Genomic DNA, 25,779 nt, shown 5'->3' on the forward strand with positions numbered 1-25,779 from the left:
ACAAACATAATAATCTCATGAGTCTCAAGGGCTAAAATCTCAGTGGAAGCAGAGTCTCTCCTTTATAGTGCCGATTTAAACTGGAAGCAAGCAGAAGCTTGTTCATGGTATGGGAGAGGTACCAAGCGGTGACTCTCTGCTCCCAGGTGATAAACTCCTCCCAGCAAAGTATCGACTCGGGGGGTTACAATGCAGAGCTGTGGAGGAGGAAGAAATAGACGGGGTCCCCGTGATGTGGGAGCTCGCTACACTCAAACTTTCCCAAGCCTGGCCTGAGGGCTCTCTGCTCGCTACAGTGATATTTTGTCCTGTTCAAAAGTTCCCTTGGGGAAGCTGTTGGAGGAAGATCCCCCAGGGGCCGTGGCGAAGACAAGGAGCAGGTCTTGTGTCTCGGTGCTGGGGGTGGCTGTTGGCTTTTCCTCAGCCCCATTGTGCTCCCCCGGGGGCTCCCAAGTCAGCGCCCACCAGTTTGGGATTTATCTTTCCTGCGCGGACCTCTTCTCTTAACCCCCTTCTCTCCCCCTTCATCCCTGCAGCATCAGCCTCAGCCTGGTCCTTGCGCTGCCGAGCAAAGGGGCCAGGTAGCAGAGCCATAACTAGGTATTTTTGAGCCCGAGGCAAGAATATAAAATTGCGCCCTCCCCCAGGGCCGGCTCTTTGGCAGCAATTGGGTGGCGGGTCCCTCAGTCCCTCTCAGAAGGAAGGGCCTGCTGCTGAATTGCCGCCGAAGAATGAATGAAGCGGCGGCGGTAGAGCCTGTGATTTTGCGGGGTCAACTCATGATTTTTGACTGCTTGGGCTGGTAATGTTGCTTCCATGATGGTCTTTGGTTCCAGTCCAGTTCCAATCCAGAGAGGGACTCACAGATTAAGAGAGGAGGGAGGTGCTGGATATCAGCATGTGTCCTGAGAATGCTGGGAGTTCAGGTTTGCAGGGCAGGATCAGGGGTGGCAGGTTTGTAGAAATTTTGGTGGTGCCCAGAACCCACCCCCACCCAAACTCTGCCCCCTCACCCGCTCAAGGCTCTGGGAGGGAGTTTGGGTGAGGGAGGGAGGAGGTCTGGGGTGCAGGCCCTAGGCTGGAGCAGGGGATTGGGATGCAGGCTCTGGGAGAGAGTTTGGGAATGGGAGGGGTGCAGCGGGAGGGGGTGCAGGTTCTGGGAGGGGTGCAGAGGGACGGGGTGCAGGGGTGAGGGCTGTGGGTTGAATCTGCAGATGAGGGGTTTGGAGTGTGGGAAGGGTTCAGGGCAAGAGTAGGGGTGAGGGCTCTGTCTGGGGCTGGGAATGGGAGGTTTGGGGTGTGGGAGGGGCTGAGGGCGAGAGTAGGAGTGTGGGGGGTGAGGGCTGGGGCTGGGAATGGGAGGGGCTCAGGGCTGGGGCAGAGGGTCGGTGCGGGGGCATGAGGGCTCTGGCTGGGACTGGGGATAAGGTGTTTGGGGTGCTGGAGGGGCTCAGGGCTCGGGCAGAGGGTTGAGGGTGCAGTGGGGGGGGGGGTGAAAGCTCTGACTGGGGGTGTGGGCTCTCGGGTGGGGCAGGGCTGGGGATGAGTTTGGGGTACAGGCAGGCTGCTCCAGGACAGGGGCCAGAGAGGATGACTCCCCTCAGCCCTTTCCCTGCCGGCAGCAGCAAACTCTGGGGGAGGAGCCCCCCTTTCCTGCCCCCCCAGCAGCACACTAACTCCCACCACTGTCACTGCATGTGCTCCTAGGGCCCCTCTCAGGTCCAGGAATCTCCCTCACCTCCCCCGTGGTGGGTGCCGGGGGGTGCTGCGTGCGCCTCCTCCCCTGCTGTTGCCCCTGACTGTAGCCTCACTGGGGGTGAGGGATGGGGCTGCCTCCTTGCCCAGCACAGGGCAGGAGCGGTGACTGCAGGCAGGGGGCCCCCTGTGCTGCTGGAGGGTCCCATTGGAAAATGAAAGGGTCTGAGGGGGAAGGGCAGGCTCAGAGTCAGTCTGCCCTGGCAGTGGAGGGGGGGCACTAGGACCCTGCGGCAGCAGTTGCTAAGGGAGGCAGCATGGAGCTGCTCTGCTCCGGGGCCAGGAAGGGGGGGGGGAGAGCAAGTCCGGCGGGGGGGACACTCAGGGGAGGTGCGGGGCGGCAGGTGGGGCAGGGGGACATCACCCAGGTTATAAATATCTCCGTGCCAGCAGCTTTTTTTTTTTTTTCCTCCACTGCTTTCTGCACCCCTCGGCTTTGTGTCTTGTTAAGGCACTGGCCAGGTAGAAATCCTGAGCAGCTCACCGAGATGAGGGTGCAGCTGCCCCTGGCGCTGGAGTGGGTTAGAGAGAAGGGGGGGGGAGACGCACCCTGCGGCTCGGATACACCGGGGGAAAGAGAATGAGGAGAGGAGCTGGCGCCCACACACACACACACAGTTCTCAAGGCAGGCAGCTGCACCCAGAGTCAGGCACCCCACGCCCAAAGCCTGAGACAAAGTGACAGAGCGGGGGCACAGACACCACGTGAGAACCAGGCACCAGGACTGAGATGCACACGGGAGAAAGACAGATGGGCCGAGAGGAGACAGGCCCCTGCCCACACTGACTGAGAGCGGAACGCGGATACACACACATACATAGACCGAAAGACACCGACACACTGAGATTGTGACAGACACACCTCAGGGATTGGCAGCCACACATTGAAAGAGGCTGATACACACATGGTGCCTGAGTGAGTTACACACAGGGTGGTCACACACACGGCGATCTCACACAGAGACAGGGTGTTCTTACACACACAGCCAAGGCCAACACACACACACACACACACACACACACACACACAGAGTGATCACACACACAGCAATCACACACACACAGAGTGATCACACACGCACACAGGACAATTACACACACACAGCGATCACACAGGACAATCACACACACCGGGTGATCACACACACACAGCGATCTCTCTCACAGGGTGAGCTCTCTCTCTCTCTCTCTCACACACACACACACACCGTGATCGTACACACCCCTCCAGTGACAGGGAGAACGCCAGGCTCCGCTCCGCGCGGAATCTGAGCTCAGCAGCAGCAAACCCGCCCTGGGTCTGGTCCTTTTCTCTCTCTCTCTCTCTCTCTCTCTCTCTCGCTCTCTTTCTTTTTCCATTTGGTCAAACGGCACCTACCTTAACCCTGAAAAAATGCCTGCCCGTGAAGCGAGGAGAGGGCGCCGGGTCTGTAAATAAGAAGTGAGTACTGGCACAATGGCTTGTGTTTCTAGATCAAAGTCTGTCTGAATGCTGCATGCTCCCTTGCTTTCCCTCGCAGGAGGGACCCAGGGCTGCTCAGTCCCTCTCTTCGCCCCTTTCCTTCCTGCGCCTCCGTCCCGGATTTTGCAGGCTTGGTTAAACACCCACCTGGCTTTTGTTTCTAACACTTCTCCTTTGTCTAAGGTGGGTGTAGCTCCTCCTGTCCGGGAGGGTCAGGCTGGGCTCCGGGCTCCCACCCGGACCATTTCTCCAGCCAAACCCAGCTCTGCAAGGATGCCTTTTGCAAGCGCTTTAAATCCAGCGCATCTTTGCAAGCTGGCTGCTGGGGAGAGGAAAGGGGCCAGGGCCCAGCGTCCACATTTTGCCCCTCTCGGGGGTGTGAAAATGTCCTTGTCGACTGCATTATCCCATCTCCTGGCAAGGTGGATGGGTGTCAGCAGGGGGCTGGGGAAGTTGATGGGAGGGATGTGGAGCATCACTGGGTGGATCAGTTTAGGGCGCCTCGCAGCCATCCTGTTCTCCTTTGTTAGCTGCATTCAGCGGGCTGCAAGGGGAGTGTAGCAGGAGAACTGGGGGGGGCAGGTCTGCCCTTCTTCATGGTGCTAGGATGCGTGCGTGTGTGTCTGTCTGCAAGTGTCGAAGCCAGGCAGAAAGAGGAGCAGTTTCCTAGTCTACAGCACAAGGCTTGGCGTAGCCGGAGGTGCCCCCAGTTTTGGGTTTGGACAGAGGGTCGTGATAATATAGTAGGAAAAATTCCGACTGGCAAGGGGAGCTCTGACTGAAAGGAAAATGTGATGGTGCTCCCCTCCGCCCCTTCCCCCATCACAAATCGTGTCAATCAGAGGAGAGCACAGCTTGAAGGAGCAGTTATTAAATCAGGTGTCCTTTCCAAATTTAGCCACACACATCGATTTTTGTCCAGGGGCATATCAATAGCTTCATACAGTGTTCATGCCCACTGCACTTGAAGGGTATTTGCATTCTGGTCTCATGCTCCCAGTTAGTTAGAACCAGATTCTAGTTTTCTAGTAGCTGAACAGTAACTATATCACAGCTGTGCACCGAGGCACGAGCGGAGCTTTTTCATTTGGGGCTGCCTCTTCATCGTCTAACCGTCCCCGCCAGGGTTCAGGTCCACTGTATTAATTTCCTAGGTCTGCCTTTCTTCTGACCTGTATTGCACGATTATTTTCGAATGAGAGCTCCTCTAACCCTGTAGGTTAACCTCCAGCGGGTGCTCGAAAGAAGATCCTATCACTGTGGAAAATGACACTCCCTCCCTCCTCTGGGGGCATTCCCAGCTTCCAGAGACCTGGGAGAGAGACTTTTGAATCTACATTTAGAAGTAGGCCTTCCTCACAACAGCTGAAAGTGGTGTTGCAGCCATTCAAAATATATTAATAATTTTAAATATTATATTGTTGTTGCAATCTTCCCTCAGGGGACCTTTAAGTGTATGTGATGTGGATTATTCTTATATAATTACTAGTGTAGTTACTTTAATCACATGCGTTATGGGGCTACTTGATAACACACGCAGGTGATCATTACTGCCCCAGTGGGTTTCTTGTAGCAGTAAACAATCAAATATCCTATAATAAGATGATTGACTTTTCCAACAGGCATGCGCATGTGTTCCTGGTATTTCCTAAAAGGGTTTAGCCAACACTTTCGAAGTGTTAGGATTAATAATGAATCATTTTTATAGTTACCTGTGTGGGGAATTTGGAAGTGAACTGCAAATATTCTAATGAGTGTCTGAATGCAGACTTGAGGGTATGTAAGTCCTGTTTTCCTGATAGTTTTTTAATGCTGAACTAAAATGCAGTCTGAGAAGCATATTAGCAATGCCTAAGATTGCACATTCAAGATGTGCGGATGCTCTACAGAAAAATACCTTTTTATACTGATTCAAAGGAACAGAGGAAAATAGGGAAAATACTGCATGTTAGAACTACACTTGCAGAGTATTTATAGAGGACATATATATATAGTAAACAATGCAAGTGTGTGTATGCATGTGTGTTCATATAAATAACATGTTATTAGTCCTAGCAGTTGCTGAAACCAGTCATTCTGTAGTAATATAACATGGTGTACAAATAAAGTGCATTTATAATACAACTATCTATAAACTCTATTTTGAATTAATAGGATCTTTGTAACCTTCTGGCAAGAAGGGTGTACAGCTAAATACACCTCTGTCCTCCGCTGTCAGCATTAACATTCTTTTTCTGTTTTATTAGTGGCGGCACCTGACTTGCTGGATCCCAAATCTGCCACTCAGAACTCCAAACCACGGCTATCATTTTCTACAAAACCCACAGTGCTCTCGTCACGAGAGGAATGTGATTCGGCTATTAATGTTATGAAATGGAAGACGGTCTCAACGATTTTTCTGGTAGTTGTTGTATATTTAATAATTGGAGCTACTGTCTTCAAAGCCCTGGAGCAGCCACATGAAACTTCCCAAAGAGCCACCATTGTGATTCAGAAGCAGACATTTGTATCTGAGCATTCCTGTGTGAATGCATCGGAGCTCGATGAACTAATTCAGGTAATTCATGCAAAAAAGTAACTTGTTCATATGTTTTAGAAGAACGTACTCTTATATAGCAATGGTTCTGTAATAAATGGGACACCGCTGTATCAGCATTTGAGCTGCAAATGTAGCAAGAAGGCTAACTTAAGACAGAAAAGTTGACAATAGCATTTTCAAATGCGGCTTCAGCTGAAAAGTCATTGCTAACTTTTTTATGTTCAGTGTGTATTTTAGACAGCTTTTAAATTGAATGCTCCTGTGCTAATTAAATGACTATTCATTAGCAATATGTATAATTTAATAATTCACAAAGGAATGGGTGTATTGATTGAGCCTTACTTGCTTTGTCAATATTGGGAAAGCAGAGCATGGCCAACCATTACCTTAAGAAAGTTCAAATCTATCATTAGCAAACAATTCTCTCTTTTACCTGTACATTTCTTTTCACAGTTTTTTTATTTAAAGGCAGCAAAATAATATTAGCTATCTATTTCCATTACAAATCTTGATTTTTTTATTTTTTTTTTCAACATCGAAAGGCTAAATCCTCTGCTGGTATAAATCAGCGTCATTCTGTTGAAGTCAGCTTATACCACCTGATGATCTGGCTCATCATATTCTCAGGTGTTTCAAATGGCATCGTGAACTCAGGGGTTGTACCTTATGACTGGAGAATTGCAAATTTAATACTTACATTCATAGGCGCCGACTTCCCCTCTTTCCCATGGGTGCTCTGGCTCTGCTCCCGCCCCCTGCCCCGCCCCCACTCCATCCCTTCCATAAGGCCCCACCCCTTCCCACCCCTCCGCCAAAGTCCCCACCCAACTCCACCCCCTCCCTGCCAATATTCCATCTCCTTCCCCAAATCCCTGCCCCGCCCCTGCCTCTTCCCTGCCTCCTCCCCTGAGTGTGCCACGTTCCCGCTCCTCCCCCCACCCAAGCGGGCTAACGCTACCAAACAGCTGTTTGGAGGCGGCTGGGCAGGAAGCGCTGGTAGGTAGGCAGAGGAGCGGGGATGTGGCACACTCAGGGTGAGGGAGGAGGAGGTGGGGCGGGGGGGAGGGGAGCTTGCCTACCAGTGGGTGCAGAGCACCCACTAATTTTTCCCCGTGGGTGCTCCAGCCCCCGAGCACCCACAGCGTCAATGCCTATGCTTACATTTAAGAAAGGAAAAAAAGTGATCTGGGAAAGTACAAGCCCCATTAGTTTAGCCTCAATTGTATGCAAGGTCTTACAACAAATTTTGAAAGTAGTTAAAGACATAGAGGTAAAAAAGGCAATCGGGATAAATTACAACATGTTTTTACAAAAAGTAGATCACTGAGAAGATAACTGATTTTCTAGATAAAGGAAATGCATTAGATGTAATCTACCTGGATTTCAGTAAGGCATTTGAACCAGTTCCACAGGAGAAATGATTAGTTAAATTGGAGAAGATGGGGATTAATACAAGAATCAAAAGGTGGGTAAGGAACCGGGTAAAAGGAGACTACAACTGATCATACTGAAAGGTGAACTGTCAGGCTGGAGGAGGTTACTAGTTGAGTTCCTCAGGAATCGTTCTTGGAACCAATCTTATTTAACATTTCCATTAATGACCTTGGCACAAAAGTGGGAATGAGCTAGTAAAATTTGTGAATGACACAAAATTGGGATGTATTGCCAATACAGAGAGGACTGGAATGTCATACAAGAAAATGTGGATGACTTTGAAAATTGGAGTAATAGGAATGGGATGAAATGCAATAGTACAAAGTGCAAGGTTATGCACGTAGGGACTAACAGCTAGAATTTTTGTTATAAACTGGGGACGTATCAGTTGGAAGCAACAGAAAAGGAGAAAGGGATGACTATGTGCTGTCAATATGATGTAGCTGTAAAAAAGGCTAATGCAATTCTAGGCTGCATCAGGCGAGGTATTTCCAGTAGAGTTAGGGAAGTGTTAGTACTGTTATACAAGGCACTGATGAGACCACATCTGGAATACTGTGTGCAGTTTTGGTCTCCCATGTTTAAGAAAGATGAAATCAAACTGGAACAGGTGCAGAGAAGAGTTACTAGGATGATCAGAGGCCCGGAGAAGCTACCTTACAAGAAGAGACTTATAGAGCGTGGCTTGTGTAACCTAACCAAATGAAGGCCGAGGGGAGATCCAATTGCTCTCTATTAATAAATCAGAGGGATAAACACCAGGGAGGGAGAGCAAATATTTAAGTTAAGGGCAATATTGGCCCAAGAACAAATGAGTATAAACTGGCCATCAATAAGTTTAGGGTTGAAATTAGATGAAGGTTTCTAACCATCAAAGTAGAGCCCTGCAGTGGGATTGGGATCCCATAGGACCCACTGCCATAATAGCGGGAGCGGGTAAAATATTCTATTGTGGGTGGGATTGGATGGGCAAAAAAATCAGACTATGGTATTTGTGGGAAAACATTAAATCTCTCATCAGTTGGTCATAAATAAAATGTCAGCAGTGTAAAGCAAGTTTTTCTTTTTTATTAAATAAAGGTTTTAATACTTAAATTTAAGTGAGAGATTGAAAGAGATTAATGTCTCTTAACAGGAGTTAAAGTGGTTTTTTACATGGTTAAAGCAAGATTTGTTTTTTTTCTTTTAGTGGTAATAATTGTGTCTGAATTCCATTTATATATATAACATATTAACCAATATTGGTGGGGGGTTCTTTGTTTTGTTTGGTAGCATGGGGGAATCTGTCTCTCTTGTGGGATTTGCAGAATCTAAGGTTTTTGCAGATGGGAGTGGATAAATAAAAAAGAAACAATGCAGGAGCAGGTGGGAGTGGATATAGCAGGGCAGGGTGGAAGCAGGATTAAAAAAGTAGTCCCTGATAGGGCTTTACATCAGATGAGTGAACTTTTGGAACATCTTTCCAAGGGGAGTAGTGGGGGCAAAAATCCTAACTTGTTTCAAGACTGAGCTTGATAAATTCACGGAGGAGATGGTATGATGCCATTGCCTACAGTGGCATATGGCCCATCCGCAACTGCTATTAGCAAATATCTCCAACAGCACTAGATGGGGAGGGCTATGAGTTACTAGAGAGAATTCTTTCCCAGGTGTCTAGCTGGTAGGTTTTTCCCACATGCTCAGGGCCTAACTGATCACCTTGGAAAGGAATTTTTCCCTGGATCAGATTGGTAGACACCAAGGGAGGAGAAACTGCTTTTGTAGTTGGATAGCCATTCACAGTCTTTGTTTAATCCTGAGCTGATGGTGTCAAAGTTGCAAATGAACTCAAGCTCAGCAGTTTCTCTTTGAAATCTGGAACTTCAGAACCTTCACTCTCTCTTGGTGTTCACACCTCACCTGCTAGAAGAGGGCCTCATCCTCCCTGATTGAACTAACCTTGTTATCTCTAGACTGGTTCTTGCCTGCATATTTATTCCTGCCTCTGGAAATTTCCACTACATGCATCCAACGAAGTGGGTATTCACCCACGAAAGCTTATGCTCCAATGCATCTGTTAATCTATAAGGTGCCACAGGACTCTGTCGCTTTCTAGCCTATTAGTGTCCATCTAGTTTCCCTTTTCCCTAATAAAAGCTTCTCTTTGCCATTTGACTTGTTATAATACACAAGTCTCTTGGCTTGCATGCACTCAGGCCAGGGTATCAGAAAATATCCAAAATACCCCACAGCAGTTCTTTTGTGGTAAAAAGACTGTGTTTTAATGCCAACTATTTAGCACCCACAATTTTCTTGGCTGGCTTTTGAATTCCTGGAAGACTGTCTTTTTACAGCTTCATGGGAGGGTATGGATCACTCAGGGTACTGAGTGTGAAATGTATTCCAGTTTTCTATATGCTTTGATATGAAGCACAAGAAAATGGACAGGTGTTATGCAGTTTAGAATATATAAAAGGCTAATGAAATGGGACACGCTCACCTTTTTGGTGAAACAGCTGCCTCAGAACAATGAACTGGCTCTTGCTAACAAATGGTGGGAGTGGGAGGGAGGGTCAGCCCAGTCCAGCGGTATCACTCCTACTTGGGCAGAGAGATGGACTTAATGACTTTTTCCATCTCTAACTTCCATGAGCCAGTGCTGCAAACCATCTTCAGTGGAAATCATGCCAGTTGTCTGCTCTGTATCCTGTAATAAAAACCTGCCTGTGATGACGTACAGCAATGTGTGACCCTACATGCTTAATCAAGATGCATAACAATTTTTGAGATATTCCCTAAGTACTGAAGGCATAAAACATGCACAACCATAGGCATAATGGCTCTGTACTCAATGGGGTCAGGGTTCAAACACTGGATGCCAACTTTCAGTGTCATTTTAGGCCAGTCTAATGTAAATCAACATTACAGGCAATATCACCTGGTTCACCATATGTTGTGCATGGCAAAAATCAAGTTGGCAGTGATGAGATATGTGCCTCTTCAAGGGGAGCTTGCCTTTATACTTTATACTGCCTTTTATCATCCCTGTAGAAAGAGGCACAAAAAAAGCCAGGCAGCAGTTCATTTTTTAGTTTAAAACCTAGGGTTTCAAAGTTTCAGCTGAGAGGGTCTTTAAAAGGGACTCAGCCATTATCAGGAGAGAAAAAGATGGGTTTGCTGAAGTCAGGATGGAGAGCTCTAGAGATGCAAGATCTGCCTGGCTTATGTTTTGTTCAGTTTTTTTAAATCTTGTTTAGAGTTTGCAGACTACTAAACTGCATGAAGGGGATGTGGCCAGAGACTTGGCTGCTGTGTCATTTTTTGGCTGAACAAAAGCTATGTAAATAACCTGAGAGGTGTTTTTGTTATTGCCGTTGCTCAGTCTGAGCATCTTGCGTTGTACGGCAGGGCCAACTTAACAAAGAATTGCCATGCAACAGGATTAAAGGGTAGATGTTCTTTAAAGTGTTGTGGGTGTTGCTAAAAGTATATGCCTGTGTGTATACTTATATGGGCCTGATTCTCATTTATACTAAGGACCCTTTACACCTTCCTTGGTATGTCTTTTTGCCACCCAGCTCTACGCTGTCAGAAGTTGGTGTAGACCCGGGAATACTCTGGCAACTGGTATACAAAGAACTACAGGAATCAGAGACAGAAAAAATCTATTTAGATCTAGTGTGGGATTGTTCCTATAGTACACCTGCTCCTGAAAATTTGAAAATGTTTGAGGCAGTTTTCAATCTCAGTTGCACAGAATACATTGCAAAGTACCTGGTAGAATCCTCTGCTGTACTTGTGCACACATGCTCAGTAACATGTGTTGCGAAGACATTCGGCAATACACATCTCTAACGATCAGTCTATTTTTGGCCAATCCTCATGTGAAATTATAGTATCGTATATATCAGGACTCGGAGTTCTCAAACTGGGAGTCAGGACCCCTCAGGGGGTCGCGAGGTTACTACATGGGGGATCGCGAGCTGTCAGCCCCCACCCCAGACCCTGCTTTCCATCCAGCATTTATAATGGTGTTAAATATATTTAAAAGTGTTTTTAATTTATAAGGGGGGGTCTCACTCAGTGGCTTGCTATGTGAAAGGGGTCACCAGTACAAAAGTTTGAGAAACACTGATATATATATACACACACACACACTTTTTTTGTGGCTGCTTTCATTAATATGTTGCATTCTTGCTCTACAAAGACATTTTAGTATATATTGGGTTGGTGACCCCTACAATAAATGCAAGTGCAGAAAGCCTGTCTCTGGGGAAAGGTGAGTCAGACTGAATTGTGTATTCAACAAGTCTCTAACATTGTTAGTATTCTTATTTTATACCCAATATTCTATACCCTATGGAATATATACCTCACAGAATATAAAAATGAGAATGTTCAACTCACTTGTCTATTGGGGAAAAATGGATTGGCTTCCCAGCCCACAGGTTGCTTCCTTACTCTGGAGTTATTCCTAAGAGAGAATGAAGTCAGCACTGCAATGTATTTTGGGATGCCTGAGTAGAGTGAGAACTTGGCAATAAGAGCCTTACTTTGTCATCTCCTGCCAAAGAGAAAATCGATTAGAGAAATGAGAAGAACTTTTTATTTAAATGCTACCCAATTAAGTGCAGCTCAGCTTCTAAGGTACGCCCTTATAAAATAAAAAACAACAACAAAATCTGTTCATATTCAACGGAAAAGTAATTTAACACATAAGCATTAAAATGTTGTAAATAAAAGAAATTTCATCCCTTGATTAAAATACCTTAGACTGGTGTGTCCCAACGAGTGGGGTGTGAGCCAAAGTGGATTGCCCAGAGCTGACTGCTGGGTTGCTTCATAGCAATGAGGAACAAACAATCTGTATGGATGCTAGGACCCAGCTAGAGTGAAAAAAGGTGATATTTTGCTCATTCCTTCCTCCCTGTTGCATTCTGCCATCTCCTTTACCTCCTTATGCCTGAACAGAGAACAATGCTAACGTGTCTGCTGGAGCCTGTACAGACTGAAATAATATCACAGAGAAGCATGAACTGCTCCAGTCATCTCAGTATGTTAACGCTGAAACCTATAGATTACACTTTAACTAAATATACCTTAAGACTTAAAACTAAAGATGTCATTAATGTTAATGACTATATTTCACTGCTGATTCTTTTAGCAGAAACATCTTACAAATGTGCTTATCCCGCATCATAAACTGGTGGGGACTGTAATATCAAAATAAACAACACAGGGGTCAAAGGCACTGATTGTACTATTCATTTTCTTATTTAATTCAGGAAAAACCTACTTTTAAAAACTTAAATGAAGATGCCACATAGTCTCCAGTCTGCTGCACCAAAGTGCCCCAGAAGTGAAGGACTCTGTCACAGAATTTTAAGGCCAGCTTGCTCCAAAGTATGCAGGTTCTTCCTGAAAACTGACTTCCTACAAAAAATATGTTCAGGTTTTTAGAAATATTTTTGTGAACCACCTGGATGTATCTAACCTGAGTGACTATGACCCCATTCCCACAAGGTGATCTATATGGCGTTCCCCATGGGCTCAGAGATCCACCTCTGCAGATTAGCTTGCAAGGCTAGGGTCCCTGTCATCATATTTCCATAACCTATGTCTGTCTTCACCCTAACCCTTTGTTGGTTAAAAATCTCCCTTGTCTATGCATTCACCATTTAGACTGTGAACTCCTTGAGGTAGGAACCTGTCTTCTATTTGTCTTCTGAGAAAAGCTTAGTATGTTCATGGGTGTTATAAAAATAACTGGAGCTGCATTCCTTGTGCCTTAACTTTCATCACCAGAATGTCAGGATAACTGCTTCCTATGTGATTAATTTCCTCTCTAAAAATATTTCACACTTTAAAAACTTATTTTAGCTGCTTTTACGCTTCTTTGTAACTAGAATATATTTTACGTTACACTGCACCTCTCCTCTAATTGACTTTTTGTCCTATGCATAAAATGTTTCACATCTTGTCTCTTAGACCCAGGAAACTAATGCTGTTGCATTTTCTGAAGGGTGTTCTTTAATTTTAGCCAAAGAGGCTCCTTCAGATGCAACCTCTCAGATTCAGTAGAAAACTATTATGCAGTTAAAATGATTAAGTAGGATTTCTTGTTTCTCTTCCAGGTATTAAAAACGTTAAAAAGGTTCTTGCTGTGTCATTTCTGGAGATATCATAATATATAACTGACCTGAGACACAGGATTTGTGTAGGTCCTGAAATATACTTTGTAAATCTGAGATTTATAAGCTTGATTTATTAAAATTAGATCAGTTTTTATGAATTTCTTTTAACTGCAAAATTAAGGGCACCATTTCTGTGGGATATTCTATTTTGCACAGCTACCATGCAGGCAATTTTCTTTTTCCAGGGGATTTAAAGTGGGTGGTTGTTAACATTTCTAGCCCCACACCACACAAAACAACACAGCATGCTCTGGCTGGTTCCCAGCTTGAAAGCAGCAAGTGTTAGGCTTGAAAACTTTGAAGGACCTTGCCTATAAAAAACTGATGCTGCAGGATATTCTTTTGGCGATTGAAACTGCAATTGCATCAGCTTTTTTATATACAAGGCCATTCTGGAGCACTTGAGAATTGAGGATCATAAGGAAGTGCAAATATCAAGGGTACATATACCTTCTTTATTGAGTGTTGGGAACAATTTGAGGTGTCTCATTTAAGGCAATTTACACATGAAAGCCCAGGTACTGGACTTTGTGCTTCCACCGCCATGCATGCCCCTGCCACTCAAAGCACTTAGCTCAGTCTTAACTGTAACTACACCACTACCCCTATATAACGCGACCCGAGATAACACGAATTCGGATATAATGCGGTAAAGCAGCGCTCCAGGGGGGAAGGGAGGAGGGGCTGCGTACTCTTGTGGATCAAAGCAAGTTTGATATAATGCGGTTTCACCTATAACGCCATAAGATTTTTTGGCTCCCGAGAACAGCATTATATCGAGATAGAGGTGTATATGAGTTGTCCTACCTTGTTGAATTGTGGCCTATTTTCTATTTTTCTCCTCTTGTTTCCCCACCTTCTCGTGTTTCCTAGTTTCCAACCAGGTGCCTCTTCCTTTCCTAGATCCTGTCTACTCCATTCTTGCTAAAAATAAATGTCCAGATGCTATTATCTGCTTCATTCCATAGTCAAGCATGCCATCTCTGCCTGTATCTCTGATGTACAACACCATAGTGTAGAGGAATCTACATTATAAGCAGGGTTTGGACTTGATCTTCTGTAAAAGATCCCTGTCAACGGTCTGGTCCAGTCCCTATTTCTGAATGGACACCAGTCTGTTCTGAGGGGATCCATCTTCTGAATCTAACATGCTGCTAAACTCCCTGCATCTAGGCAGTGCCTCATGACTATTCCTAGTATTGGGTCCCTTGTTTATGTACTGCCAGGAAACACAAGCTACTTTTGATTGCTGAGAAATCAGTGGGAACAAAACAGTATGTATTCTCTATTTAATCAGAAAGATATTTTAAGATGGTTTCACTTTTATCTCTGGATTGATAGTCAAGGAGTTAACTACTCAGCTGGACTAGTGCAGTGCTAGAATAGAGCAGTATTGTTTATAGTTGAAACAATGCCAGTTTGTTTCTGATGAGTACTCATGGTTATATACTACATTGTTTCATAAAAGCATAGAGTAGACAAATGCAAATATTCACTGCTTGCACTCAGTACAACTTACTCCATTTTTGCCTTACTGAAGACACTGCTCAATTGGAACTCTGGAACTAGGACAGTTGTCTTGTATTTGTATAGGGGGAACTTGCTGCTTTTAAAAGGCTGAAACTTTGTCTCTAGTTTTAGCTGTAAATTCACACAGTTGTGTATGGGAGCCTATCAGGCAAACCAGAGACAGCCTCTAGATACAGATTCCTATACGATCCCAATGTGTTGCAGTATGAAAAGGACAAATTAATGACTATGTTATGTATTTGCAAGAATAAAGTTTCTAAAATTACTGTATAAGGGGAATTCAGAGGAATCTGTTCCCTATCACCCATGTCTGTAGAGAAGATGGGGAGAGACCCATGATGCTGCTGTCTTACATGAACTGGGGGAACCTTAAGCTGTTCCTGCCCCAATGCAAGTTCGTAGAGGCCAACAATCTTCAGGCAATTTCCCAGCAGGATCTTGTTCATATGGCTATTCAGATTACCCGTAGAATGAGCTGTTTAGCCAGAAGAGAGGTCACTCACAAAGACCTGGCTGCTAGAAACTGGGTCATTGATGATGCACTTTAGGTTAAGATTTCAGACAATGTGCTATCCCAAGACCTATTCCCCATGGATTATCATTGTCTGGGAAATAATGAAAACAGGCCAATGTAGTAGATGGCTCTTGAAAGCTTGGTTAACAATGAAATTTCCAGTGCTAGTGATGTGTGGGGATTTGGAGTAACACTGTGGGAGCTGATGACTTTGGGGCGGATTCTGTATGTGTATATTGACCCTTTTGAGATGGCTGCGTAGCTAAAGGGTGGATACAGAGTTGATACTGAATTTAAAAGGGGATTCAAAGTTGACAGTGTTTTGTTTTAGCACTGCTCTTATTTCAAGCAGAAAAGCTACAGATTGAGTTTTCAGGTAAAAGTTCAAAATGTTCCTCAGTGACTTAGGACACTAAGTGCCAATTTCAAAAGTGATATAGGCACTTAGGGACTCAGCAACTCCCGGAGGCTGCTAAAGTGGTTATATTGCTTTTGAAAATGCGTGTTAGGGTCCTAAGTCACTTACACACTTTGGAAAGTTCAATTCTCTTTACTGCCAAGGAATAGAACACAATGTAACCATGAAGAAAAGAAGTAAGTTGTGAACAAACTATTCTGAATACTATTAATGTATTTATTATTATTTATTATTGTATATTATGGTACCACATAGAAACCTTCAACCAGTCTCATTTTGCTAGGTACTGCACACAGACATAATAAACAGAGTGTCCCTGGCTCAGTGACTTTACAATCTAGCTGCACCATATGAGGAGACAATAACAGGTGGATAAACAAATAAATTGCGGGAGGATAAGGTAACCAGAGAAACAATCCTAACTAGCTCAATAAGTGAAAGTGTCAGCACACCAATTGCCTAGCTATTGTTGAGTGGTTTATAGGTAGTGCAGTAGAGGTGAATTTTAAGTCAGAATTTGAATTATGGTAACACACACAAAATAATTTAGTCTACTAAGCCGGTCAATGTATTTTACAGTAGTAAAGTTAAGTCTGGGAACCTCCCTGTTAAAATCTTGTAAACCATCTCAAGAGGCTGAATGGAATAAATTTGAGTCAGTGATGATAAAAGTACAGATTATACAGAATTTCCATGATTCTAACTTTTTCAGGCTAAAGGAAAGTGATACAGCACCGCTAGAGATACACAGACTTAATTACACCACGGGATAAGTAGGGCTGCGCCAATGAAGGACAAAGTTGACAGGAAAAAAAAATTGTAAGTAAAGATGGCAGTGTCATGCCAAACTTGTGACAAATGAAATGGCTGTGCTTTCACTGTTATTACAGCAAGGCAGCACTCAAGGGGAAAAGCAGAAGATTGACAAATGAAATGGAAACCAGAATCAAAGCTAAATAGGCACTGGCAATAAATATCTTGCTATATGTACATTAATTGTGAAATCCTGGCTCCAGTGAAATCAATGGGAGTTTTATACTAGTATTTTAGGTCAGTGCTTCCCATACTGTCAGCCATTGCTTCCTTGGGGAGCCACAAATGGTTCATGGGGGAGCCCCTGGTGTTTGGGAATAAAAAAAAAAGTCCTGTCTAAAGAAACAGTTGCTCCTCACAAAGCCATAGGAGCATCTTATATTGTGACAAGGTGAAGTGCAAAATGCAAACAGGCACACGCCATAGGCAAGGCCCTTCTACTTCCAGCAATAGTAGATGTATAGAATTATGATTAGTGAGCACGCAGCCATGACACTGAAAACCATTCCTATGTCACATAATGCCATCTGTCGATGCACTGGTGGATGCAGAAAATGTCCAGGATAGACCAAGTTTATAGACCAAGGAAAGAGGAGTCAATATTTTGCACTGCACCTGGATGAATCCACACACATAGCCAATATGGCTCAGCTTCTATGTTATGAGAGATTTGTCACAGCTGGTCCAATAGTTGAAGAACTTCTATTTTGCAAAAAAATCCCAACCCAAACAACCACTGAGGAAATATTCAAGACCCTTGATACATTCATAGCAGAGGAAAGTTTCAAATGGACTATGTAGGTGGGTTTTGCACTGATGAGGCAGCAGCTATGACCAGAAAGACCAGTGGAGGTGCAGCACAAATCAAGTGGTGTCAGCAGCAGTCTGGATACACGGCATAATTCAATGCCAAGCTTTGGCATCAAAAAAGTTGCAACCTGAAGTACATGAGGCCCTTAAAATTGTTATTAAAATTATTAATTTTGTAAAATCCCAGGCAGTGAACACACATTGTTTTAGTATGCAGTATGACTAGATGAGCTCTGAGCCCACTCAGCTTCTGTTTCACAGTGAGGTCTGGTGCTGGGGATGGGGGAAAGTGTTACAACCCTCTTTGAATTGCATGATGAAATGAGAATTTCCCCCCTGGGAAAACAGACCTTCCAGATTACACATGTAATGTGGACTTCTTGACTTACCTAATGGACGTATTTGGCAAATTGAATGCACTGAACCTAACACTTCAAGGTAGAAGTACAAATATACCAGATATAAAAGAAGATCAAGGGCTTCATGAAGAAACTTTGTCTTTGGTGAAGTCACATTGAAAAGGGAATTATTGAGATGTTTCCAGTGTTATCAGACTTTTTAAAAGAACAAAGTGAAAATAACCAAAATGCCATTAAAGATCAAAGATCAACTAATTTGTCTGGGTTGTATTCCCATTTTGATTAATATTTTCTTGGTGTTGAACATTAATCTCCAGATACTGACTGGATTCTAAACCCATTCTCGGTAATTGTTGACTCCATTCCAACGTTAAGTTAAAGCAGAGGACAAAGAACTCAGTGATAAAACTATGAAAGTGCTAGTTCTGTGAGTCTGGATTTTCAGCAACGATTTCTGTGAAAATTAAACAGAGAAATAGTTTAAACTTGGAAACTGACTTATGTCTGGTGCTATCACAGATTCAACCAATCATTGTGCATCTATGCAGTTTGAACCAGGCCCATCCTTGTTGGTAAAATCTTAGGCTGTGTCCAAACATGCCATAAATCCATATTTTCAAATTATAGTTTGAAAAAACCTGGATTAGATTGGCTTTTATAATTAAGCATATATCATATAGTTGAAAAAAGTCACAAAACTGTCTAAACTCTAGTGTGCCTCTTGAATCTAGTCTCTTGAACTATTGAATCTGGTGTCCTGAGTCAGTAAAAATATTGTATTTTGTTCTGAGGAGCCAAAATATCTCTAAAGTACTAAAAGGTTTCCGAACCATGCTTCTAGGTAACTTTGCGGTCGGTAGGGCAGACACATTAAAAAGAGAGATGTCGAAGACTATATTGGATGCTTTGAACCATATCCCCAGTTCTGAAATTAAGGGAACTATGTGGATTTATATCAACGGGAAATATTATTATTTATTATTTGTATTACTGTAGCACCAAGGAGTCTTAGTCATAGACCAGGACCTCATTGCGCTAGGCTGTGTACAAACACAGAACACAAAACAATGGCCACTGCCCCAAAGAGCTTACAATCTATGTACGACAGCTGGAGGCAGACAGACAGACTGACGCAGAAGGACAAGGAGACAATACTGGTCTGCATCATAGGCAGTGGTCTTTGCACACCAACAGCCTAAAACAGTCAGGTTTTTTGTAGGCATCACAGCAAAATAGAGTTTTGAGGAGGGATTTGAAGGTGGATAATCACAGGGCTTTGCGGAGGTTTACGGGGAGCTCCTTCCAACTGTGAAGGGCAGCATCAGAGAAAGCACAAAGGTGTTTGTTTTAAAATGTAACAAGTGCATAATGGAGACTGGCATCTCTTGTCCCTTTGTGACTATAAAAACATCTTCAAGTTGTACCCTTTTGCCCAAGGGAGAAATCTCTTGAAGTAGTGATCAACTGCAGTGTACCATAGGTATGACATTGATAGTGTTAATCTGTAAAATATGAGGATACATTAACAGACCTTATATATAAGAATGATGTACTGTAGCCTGAAAAGTTTTCAGTGACAATATAAAGTGCAGAAAACATTTCGCATCTATCACGTTAGAAAGGTCAGTCTTGGTAAAACTGCTTAAAAACATGTCCATTGCTCTGTACAGTGTTACTGCAATACAGAAGAACCACAATAAAACATGAATAGTCCCATAAAAGTGTATTGATCTCCTGCTTTACCACATCACATACACACTAGGGAGTATGTTCCCATTTCCAGGTGCTTTATGATCAAAACCCTTCCACATTGAAGTGAAACCATGCTGCACCTCTAAGTGTGGTCTGAGACTTACTGAATGTAGTACAGCAAAATTTCCAATAGCAAAAGGAATATTTTGTATTGTACTATTATTGTATAACTAAATTAGTATAACAGATCTTTTTGACATGTTGCTTAAAATAGTTTGTCTTTCTACACTAAAATTTAAACTGATCAATACCAGGTGCACTCATTACTGTTACTGATGTAGAATGTGCTAGTGTACAGAAGGCCTTGTTGTCCAGATCCAATCCAACATTGAACTCTGATTTTTTTTTACTCGATATATTTACAATCTGAACTATAGCTATTAAAAAAAAGGGACAAAAAGGTGGACCTGGAGAACTATAGACCAATCAGCCTAACTTTGCTACCTAGAGAGAGATTGGAACAAATTGCTAAACAGTCAGTTTGTAAAGTATCTAGAGCAGGGGTGGCCAACCTGAGCCTGAGAAGGAGCCAGAATTTACCAATGGCAATTTATATTGCCAAAGTAATGTGCCAAAGAGCCACAGTAATACATCAGCAGCCCCCCATCAGCTCCGCCCCCAACCCCACTCCCAGCACCTCCCGCCCACCGGCAGCCCTGCCGATCAGCGCCTCCCCCTCCCTCCTTCAGCTGTTTCGTGGCATACAGGAGGCTCGGGGGGGGGGAGTGGGAGGAGCCAGGGCACTGCAGGCTCTGGGGAGGGGTGGAGTAGGGGCAGGGCCGGTGGCAGAACCAGGGATTGAGCAGTGAGCACCTCCCGGCACATTGGAAAGTTGGCACCGGTAGCTCCAGCCTCGGAGTTGGTGCCTATACAAGGAACTGCATATTAACTTCTGACGAGCTGCATGTGGCTCTGGAGCCACAGGTTGGCCACCACTGAGCTAGAGGATAATAAGGTGATAAGTAATAGTCAACATGGATTTGTTCAGAACAAATCATTTCAAACCAATTTCCTTGTTTGACAGGGTAACTGGCTTAGTGGACGGGGGGAGTAGTAGACATGATATAGCTTGACTTTAGTAAGGTTTGACACAGTCCCACATATATAGTGTAGCTGTAGCCGTGGTCGGTCCCAGGATATTAGAGAGACAAGGTGGGTGAGGTAATATCTGTTATTGGACCAAGTTCTGTTGATGAGAGTCCCACATGACATTCTCAAAAGCAAACTAGGGAAATATGGTCTAGATGAAATTACTGTAAGATGGGTGCACAACTGGTTGAAAAACTATACTCAAGAGTAGTTATCAATGGTTCAATGTCAGACTTGGAGGACATATCAAGTGGGGTCCCACAGGGATCTGTCCTGGGTTTAGTACTGTTCATTATTTTCATTAATGACTTGGATGTTGGAGTAGAGAGTATGCTTATAAAATTTGTGAATGACACCAAGTTGGGAGGGGTTGCAAGCACTTTGGAGGACAGGATTAAAATTCAAAATGATCTTGATAAATTGGAGAATTGGTCAGAGATCAATAAGTTGAAATTCAATAAAGACAAGTGCAAAGTACTTCACTGAGGAAGGAAAAATCAAATGCGCAAATTCAAAAAGGGAAATAACTGGCTAGGCAGTAGTACTGCAGGAAATAAACTGGGGGTTATGGTAGACCACAAATTGAATGTGATTCAATAGCATGATGTTGCAAAAAAGGCAAATGCCATTCTGGAATGTATTAATAGGAGTGTCGTATGTAAGATGTGGGAGGTAATTGTTCTGCTCTACTTAGCACTGGTGAGGCCTCAGGAGGAGCACTGCGTCCAGTTTTGGACACCACACGGTAAGAAAGATATGGACAAATTCGAGAGAAAGTCCAGAGGAGAGCAACAAAAACAATAAAAGATTTAGAAAACATGATCTATGAGGATAGGTTGAAAGAACTGGGCATGTTAGTCTGAAGAAAAGAAGGCTGAGGGGAGACCTAATAACAGTCTTCAAATATGTAAAAGGTTGTAAAGAGGACTGCAGAAATTGCTCACCATGCCCTCCAATGGTGGGACAAGAAGATTACTTTGCAGCAACGGAGATTTAGATTAGATATTAGAGAAAACTTTCTAACTGTAAGGGGAGTTAAACTCTTGAATAGGCTTCCAAGGGAGCTTGTGGAATCCCCGGAATTGGAGGTTTTTAATAATAGGTTAGACAAACACCTGTCAGGGATGGTCTAGGTATACTCAGCGCAGGGGGCTGGGTTAGATGACCTTTTGAGGTCTCTTCCAGTCATACATCTCTGTGGTTCCATATGTATGCCCTAACCCCATAAATAGAATATTAAGTCACAGCAGTTTATGTCTTCTGAGTACTGGCAGTAAGCATATATACAATTTACAGATATTGGATCTGATTTCTCCCCTCTCACCAATTTTTACACTAGTGTAACTCTGATTTACACCTGTATTAAGTAAGAGGACAATCCTGCCCCTTATCTTCATTTAAGGGCCCTCCATTTCTTATTTTAAAAATGTGATGATTAGGGTTAATAATTAAGCACTGCGTAAGAGCTAGACATTATTATTTCTATTTGTTACTATTTAATAATAATAGTATGCCGCCTCTTTAAAAATATGCTAGTCTCTTTGGAGGATGGGAGGTGAGGGAAGAGGAGGTTGTGTCTGTACATAACCTGTCTTTCAGAAGCATGGGGGAAGAGATCCCTTGCCTTGAGGCTGGGCACAGAAAGCCTGCAGCTTTGCTTTCAACCCCTGGTGCTCCATATTACAAACACCTAGTCCTGTTGTCTGAGCAATCAGTATGCAGCTGCTCATAGGAGCGGGTGCTTGTGAAATGAAATACAATGGTGGGGAAAGCAGACTAGAGTTAAGTTATGAATAGGCATCCAAACTTTTGAATACGCATCTGAACTTTCAGACCTTTGAGATCTGCCACTGCTATTTTTAAAGCAAATCAAAATTAAAATCTTTAAAGACATATAGTTGCAGTTCTTGGCTTCCTAACAGCTACTGCTCAAGCAACTGACCTTTGAAAACAACAAGGAGTCTGGTGGCACCTTAAAGACTAACAGATTTATTTGGGCATAAGCTTTCGTGAGTAAAAACCTCACTTCTTCGGATGCAGTGAGGTTTTTACTCACGAAAGCTTATGCCCAAATAAATCTGTTAGTCTTTAAGGTGCCACCAGACTCCTTGTTGTTTTTGTAGATACAGACTAACACAGCTACCCCCTGATACATGACCTTTGAAAGTAGCAAGTTGAACATGCTGGCTCTAAGGACTTGTGTATATGGGAGAAATTGACTGGCATAGCAATTCTAGAATAGTTCTAATTTTATTAATTTTCTATTCCTGAAAAATTCCCCAGTTTGTGTTGGAGTAAAAGTGATTTTATTCTGGAATAATTACTTCACTTTGTATTATTCTGGAATAAAGTCACTGGAAGAATGTCCACATGGAGAGCTATTCCAGTATATGGAATAACTAAGTTCACAATACCTGTGCTTAGGCCTTGGGCAGTTAAAACATTCACTTAAATATTGCATTCCTATTTGTTGGTTTTTGAAACACCAATTACCAAATATAATGATCACTTGTAAAATTTGTTCTGCTTTAAGTGAATGTTACAGAATACACCCTTAATTTATATTTCAATAAACAGTTTTATAAGTTTTAAAATAGCATTATTTTCTTGATGTTTAAAAATAAAATAAATACTGGTATGTGTCTGCACTCAGGGCCGGCTCTAGCTTTTTTGCCACCCCAAGCAAAAACAAACAAACAAACTGGCAGCTGCAGGGAGCACGTGGAGGGCCGTCAAGGCAGCTCGCAGAGGGGTGAAGGGTGGCGCCTGCTCGCTCCCTCCTCCCGTGGGCAGCCACTCACAGCCTGCTCACAGCTAGGCGAGAGGGGCTCCCCCCTCCGGCCTTGGGGTGCCTCTCTCAGCCGAGCAGGCGGAGACCCCGGGGGCTGCAGGAGGTGCTGGCTCAGCCGCTCCTTTAAAGGTGGCTCAGCCGGGCCAGGCTCAGAGCGATGCAGGAGGTGGAGGCTGTTGCAGGCGGCAGAGAGTAGTGCATCCTGGGGAGCCCGGCGGCATGGTGAGCGGTGGGGATCGCTAGTTCCTGCCCCCCCGGGCCGGGGTCCATGCCCCCGCAGGGCTGGGCAGGGACTGGTGGAGCGCAGGGAGCTGGCCGGGGGCTCCGGAGCAGATTGGCTGGAATGCCGCCCCTTACAATGTGCTGCCCCAGGCACATGCTTTCTCATCTGGTGCCTGGAGCCAGCCCTGTCTGCACTAAAGACTGGTACACAGGGACTTTTTTGTGATAAGATAAATCTCAGTGAGTTGACACTGCAGGATTTGGGAATTTTTTGTGAAAACGTAAATTTCACAAAAATTGTGCTCATTCATTTCCATTGAGAGAACTGAAGTGTTCGAGAAATACATTTTCAATAATTACCTGCATTACATATATAATAGTATAAATCTAGAGATTGTATGGATAATGATTGTATAATATTTAATTCTGAATTTGTGGTTATCATATTGAAGATTTAATAACCTTATCATACAATTAAAGATATTTATTACATTTTCTATCCTCTATGAATGTTCTTAATTACTCTGGAACATATTTTACCAGCATTTTAAAGCAGACTTCCCCACTGATATAAGTGGGAATCTCTCCTTAACAACTGAGGGGATGATGTGGCTCTGTTTTTTAAAACTATGGACCAAATCTTGCTTGCCTTACTGACAGATAGTTCCATGGAGTCAATGTGAACAGTTGGGAAACTAAATTTAAAGTGTTCATGTAATATGTGTATTTCTGCACGCCGAGAAAGGGTTAAATTTTTAACTCTAATTGTTTTCTCTAGTTAGGGCGATCCAAAACTCATTGAAGTCAAGAACGTTCTTATTATTGACTTCAGTGGGCTTTGTCAAGCGCTTGATGCCTTGAGGTCCAGCTGTGGAGTCCTGACACATTAAAATTCCAGTAGACGTTAAGGACTGCAGAAATTGGTCCTTTATGTTTGAGATTTACTCTAAGGATTAAATCCTGGCCTCATTAAAGTCAATGGCAAAACTCCAACTGACCAAAGTGAGCCTTTCCCTTTTTCATTGTTTACCTCTAATAAGTGGCTTTATCTTTGTGAATCTACTACATAATGTATGTTAACATCATTGTTTATGTTTCATGAATATTGACAAGTATCTTTTTTAAACTTGCAGCACGTAGTGGAGGCAATAAATACAGGAATCATACCTTTAAGAAACACATCTCAAATCAGTCACTGGGACATGGGAAGTTCCTTCTTCTTTGCTGGCACTGTTATTACCACCATAGGTAGGACACAACTTATTATATTTTTACAGTACATGAGCTGTAATTTAATTTCAAATATGTATGAGCATGGATGGCAGTGGGGATTAATAGTAATGATGGCAAATCTTCTAATTTATAATAGAGTTACTCTGTAGCCTTAGGGATAGAAATACGAGATTTCCTTCAAGGATGCAGACTATCTAAGTGCCCCATTAATGAGAAGTAGATTTCTGTGATATGTCTTTAATAGAATGTGAAAAAGTTTTGAATTTAGTAGCTATGTTATCAAAATAGCTCAATATTAGATGTTTTAAATCAAATTTGTGCTTTAAGCCATTGTGGTATGCTGAGCTTAAACATGCATTTTTACTGTTGTCCTTTATAAATTCCAAGTGAGATGAGAAACTTCTAGGGATTCAGTTTAACCTTACTCAGGGCCGGCTCCAGGCACCAGCGTAGCAAGCAGGTGCCTGGGGTGGCCAATGAAGAGGGTGGCGGCACGTCCGGCGGCAATCCGGCGGCGGGGCCATCACTCCCTCTTGGAGCGAAGGACCTGATGCCGTAGAATGAAGCAGCAGTAGAGCTGCTGCCGCTTGCGATCATTGCTTTTTTTTTGCTGCTTGGAGCGGCAAAAAATGCTAGAGCCAGCCCTGACCTTACTTAGGGTACGTCTATACTTACTTCCTGGTCCGGATGTAAGCGATCGATCTTCTGGGATTGATCCCGGAAGTGCTTGCCATCGACGCCGGTACTCCAGCTCAGCGAGAGGAGTACACGGCATCGACGGGGGAGCCTGCCTGCCGCGTCTGGACCCGCGGTACTTTCGGACTAAGGTACTTCGAATTCAGCTACGTTATTCACCTAGCTGAATTTGCATACCTTAGTCCGAAG

The 25,779-nt window shown here is 43.7% G+C and overlaps 1 protein-coding gene and 1 pseudogene across 4 annotated transcripts in view; both read left to right on the forward strand.

Moving 5' to 3' along the window:
• Window positions 1-25,779, forward strand: part of KCNK2 (potassium two pore domain channel subfamily K member 2) — a 214,177-nt gene that overhangs the window by 82,806 nt on the left and 105,592 nt on the right. For 2 of the 4 annotated variants that reach the window (XM_065589481.1, XM_065589482.1), the window contains exons 4-5: window positions 5,464-5,774; window positions 24,795-24,909. In XM_065589481.1, the coding sequence (XP_065445553.1) occupies window positions 5,464-5,774; window positions 24,795-24,909 (426 nt within the window). Of the gene's footprint in view, window positions 1-2,149; window positions 3,197-4,901; window positions 4,994-5,463; window positions 5,775-24,794; window positions 24,910-25,779 lie in introns of those variants that run through there. The other 2 variants (XM_005288719.5, XM_005288720.5) reach the window with 2 other exon arrangements.
• On the forward strand, window positions 14,008-15,738 carry LOC135982086 (tyrosine-protein kinase RYK-like; annotated as a pseudogene).

This window comes from Chrysemys picta, chromosome 3 (genome assembly GCF_011386835.1).
Source record: "Chrysemys picta bellii isolate R12L10 chromosome 3, ASM1138683v2, whole genome shotgun sequence".
Classification (NCBI taxonomy): Eukaryota; Metazoa; Chordata; order Testudines; family Emydidae; genus Chrysemys; species Chrysemys picta.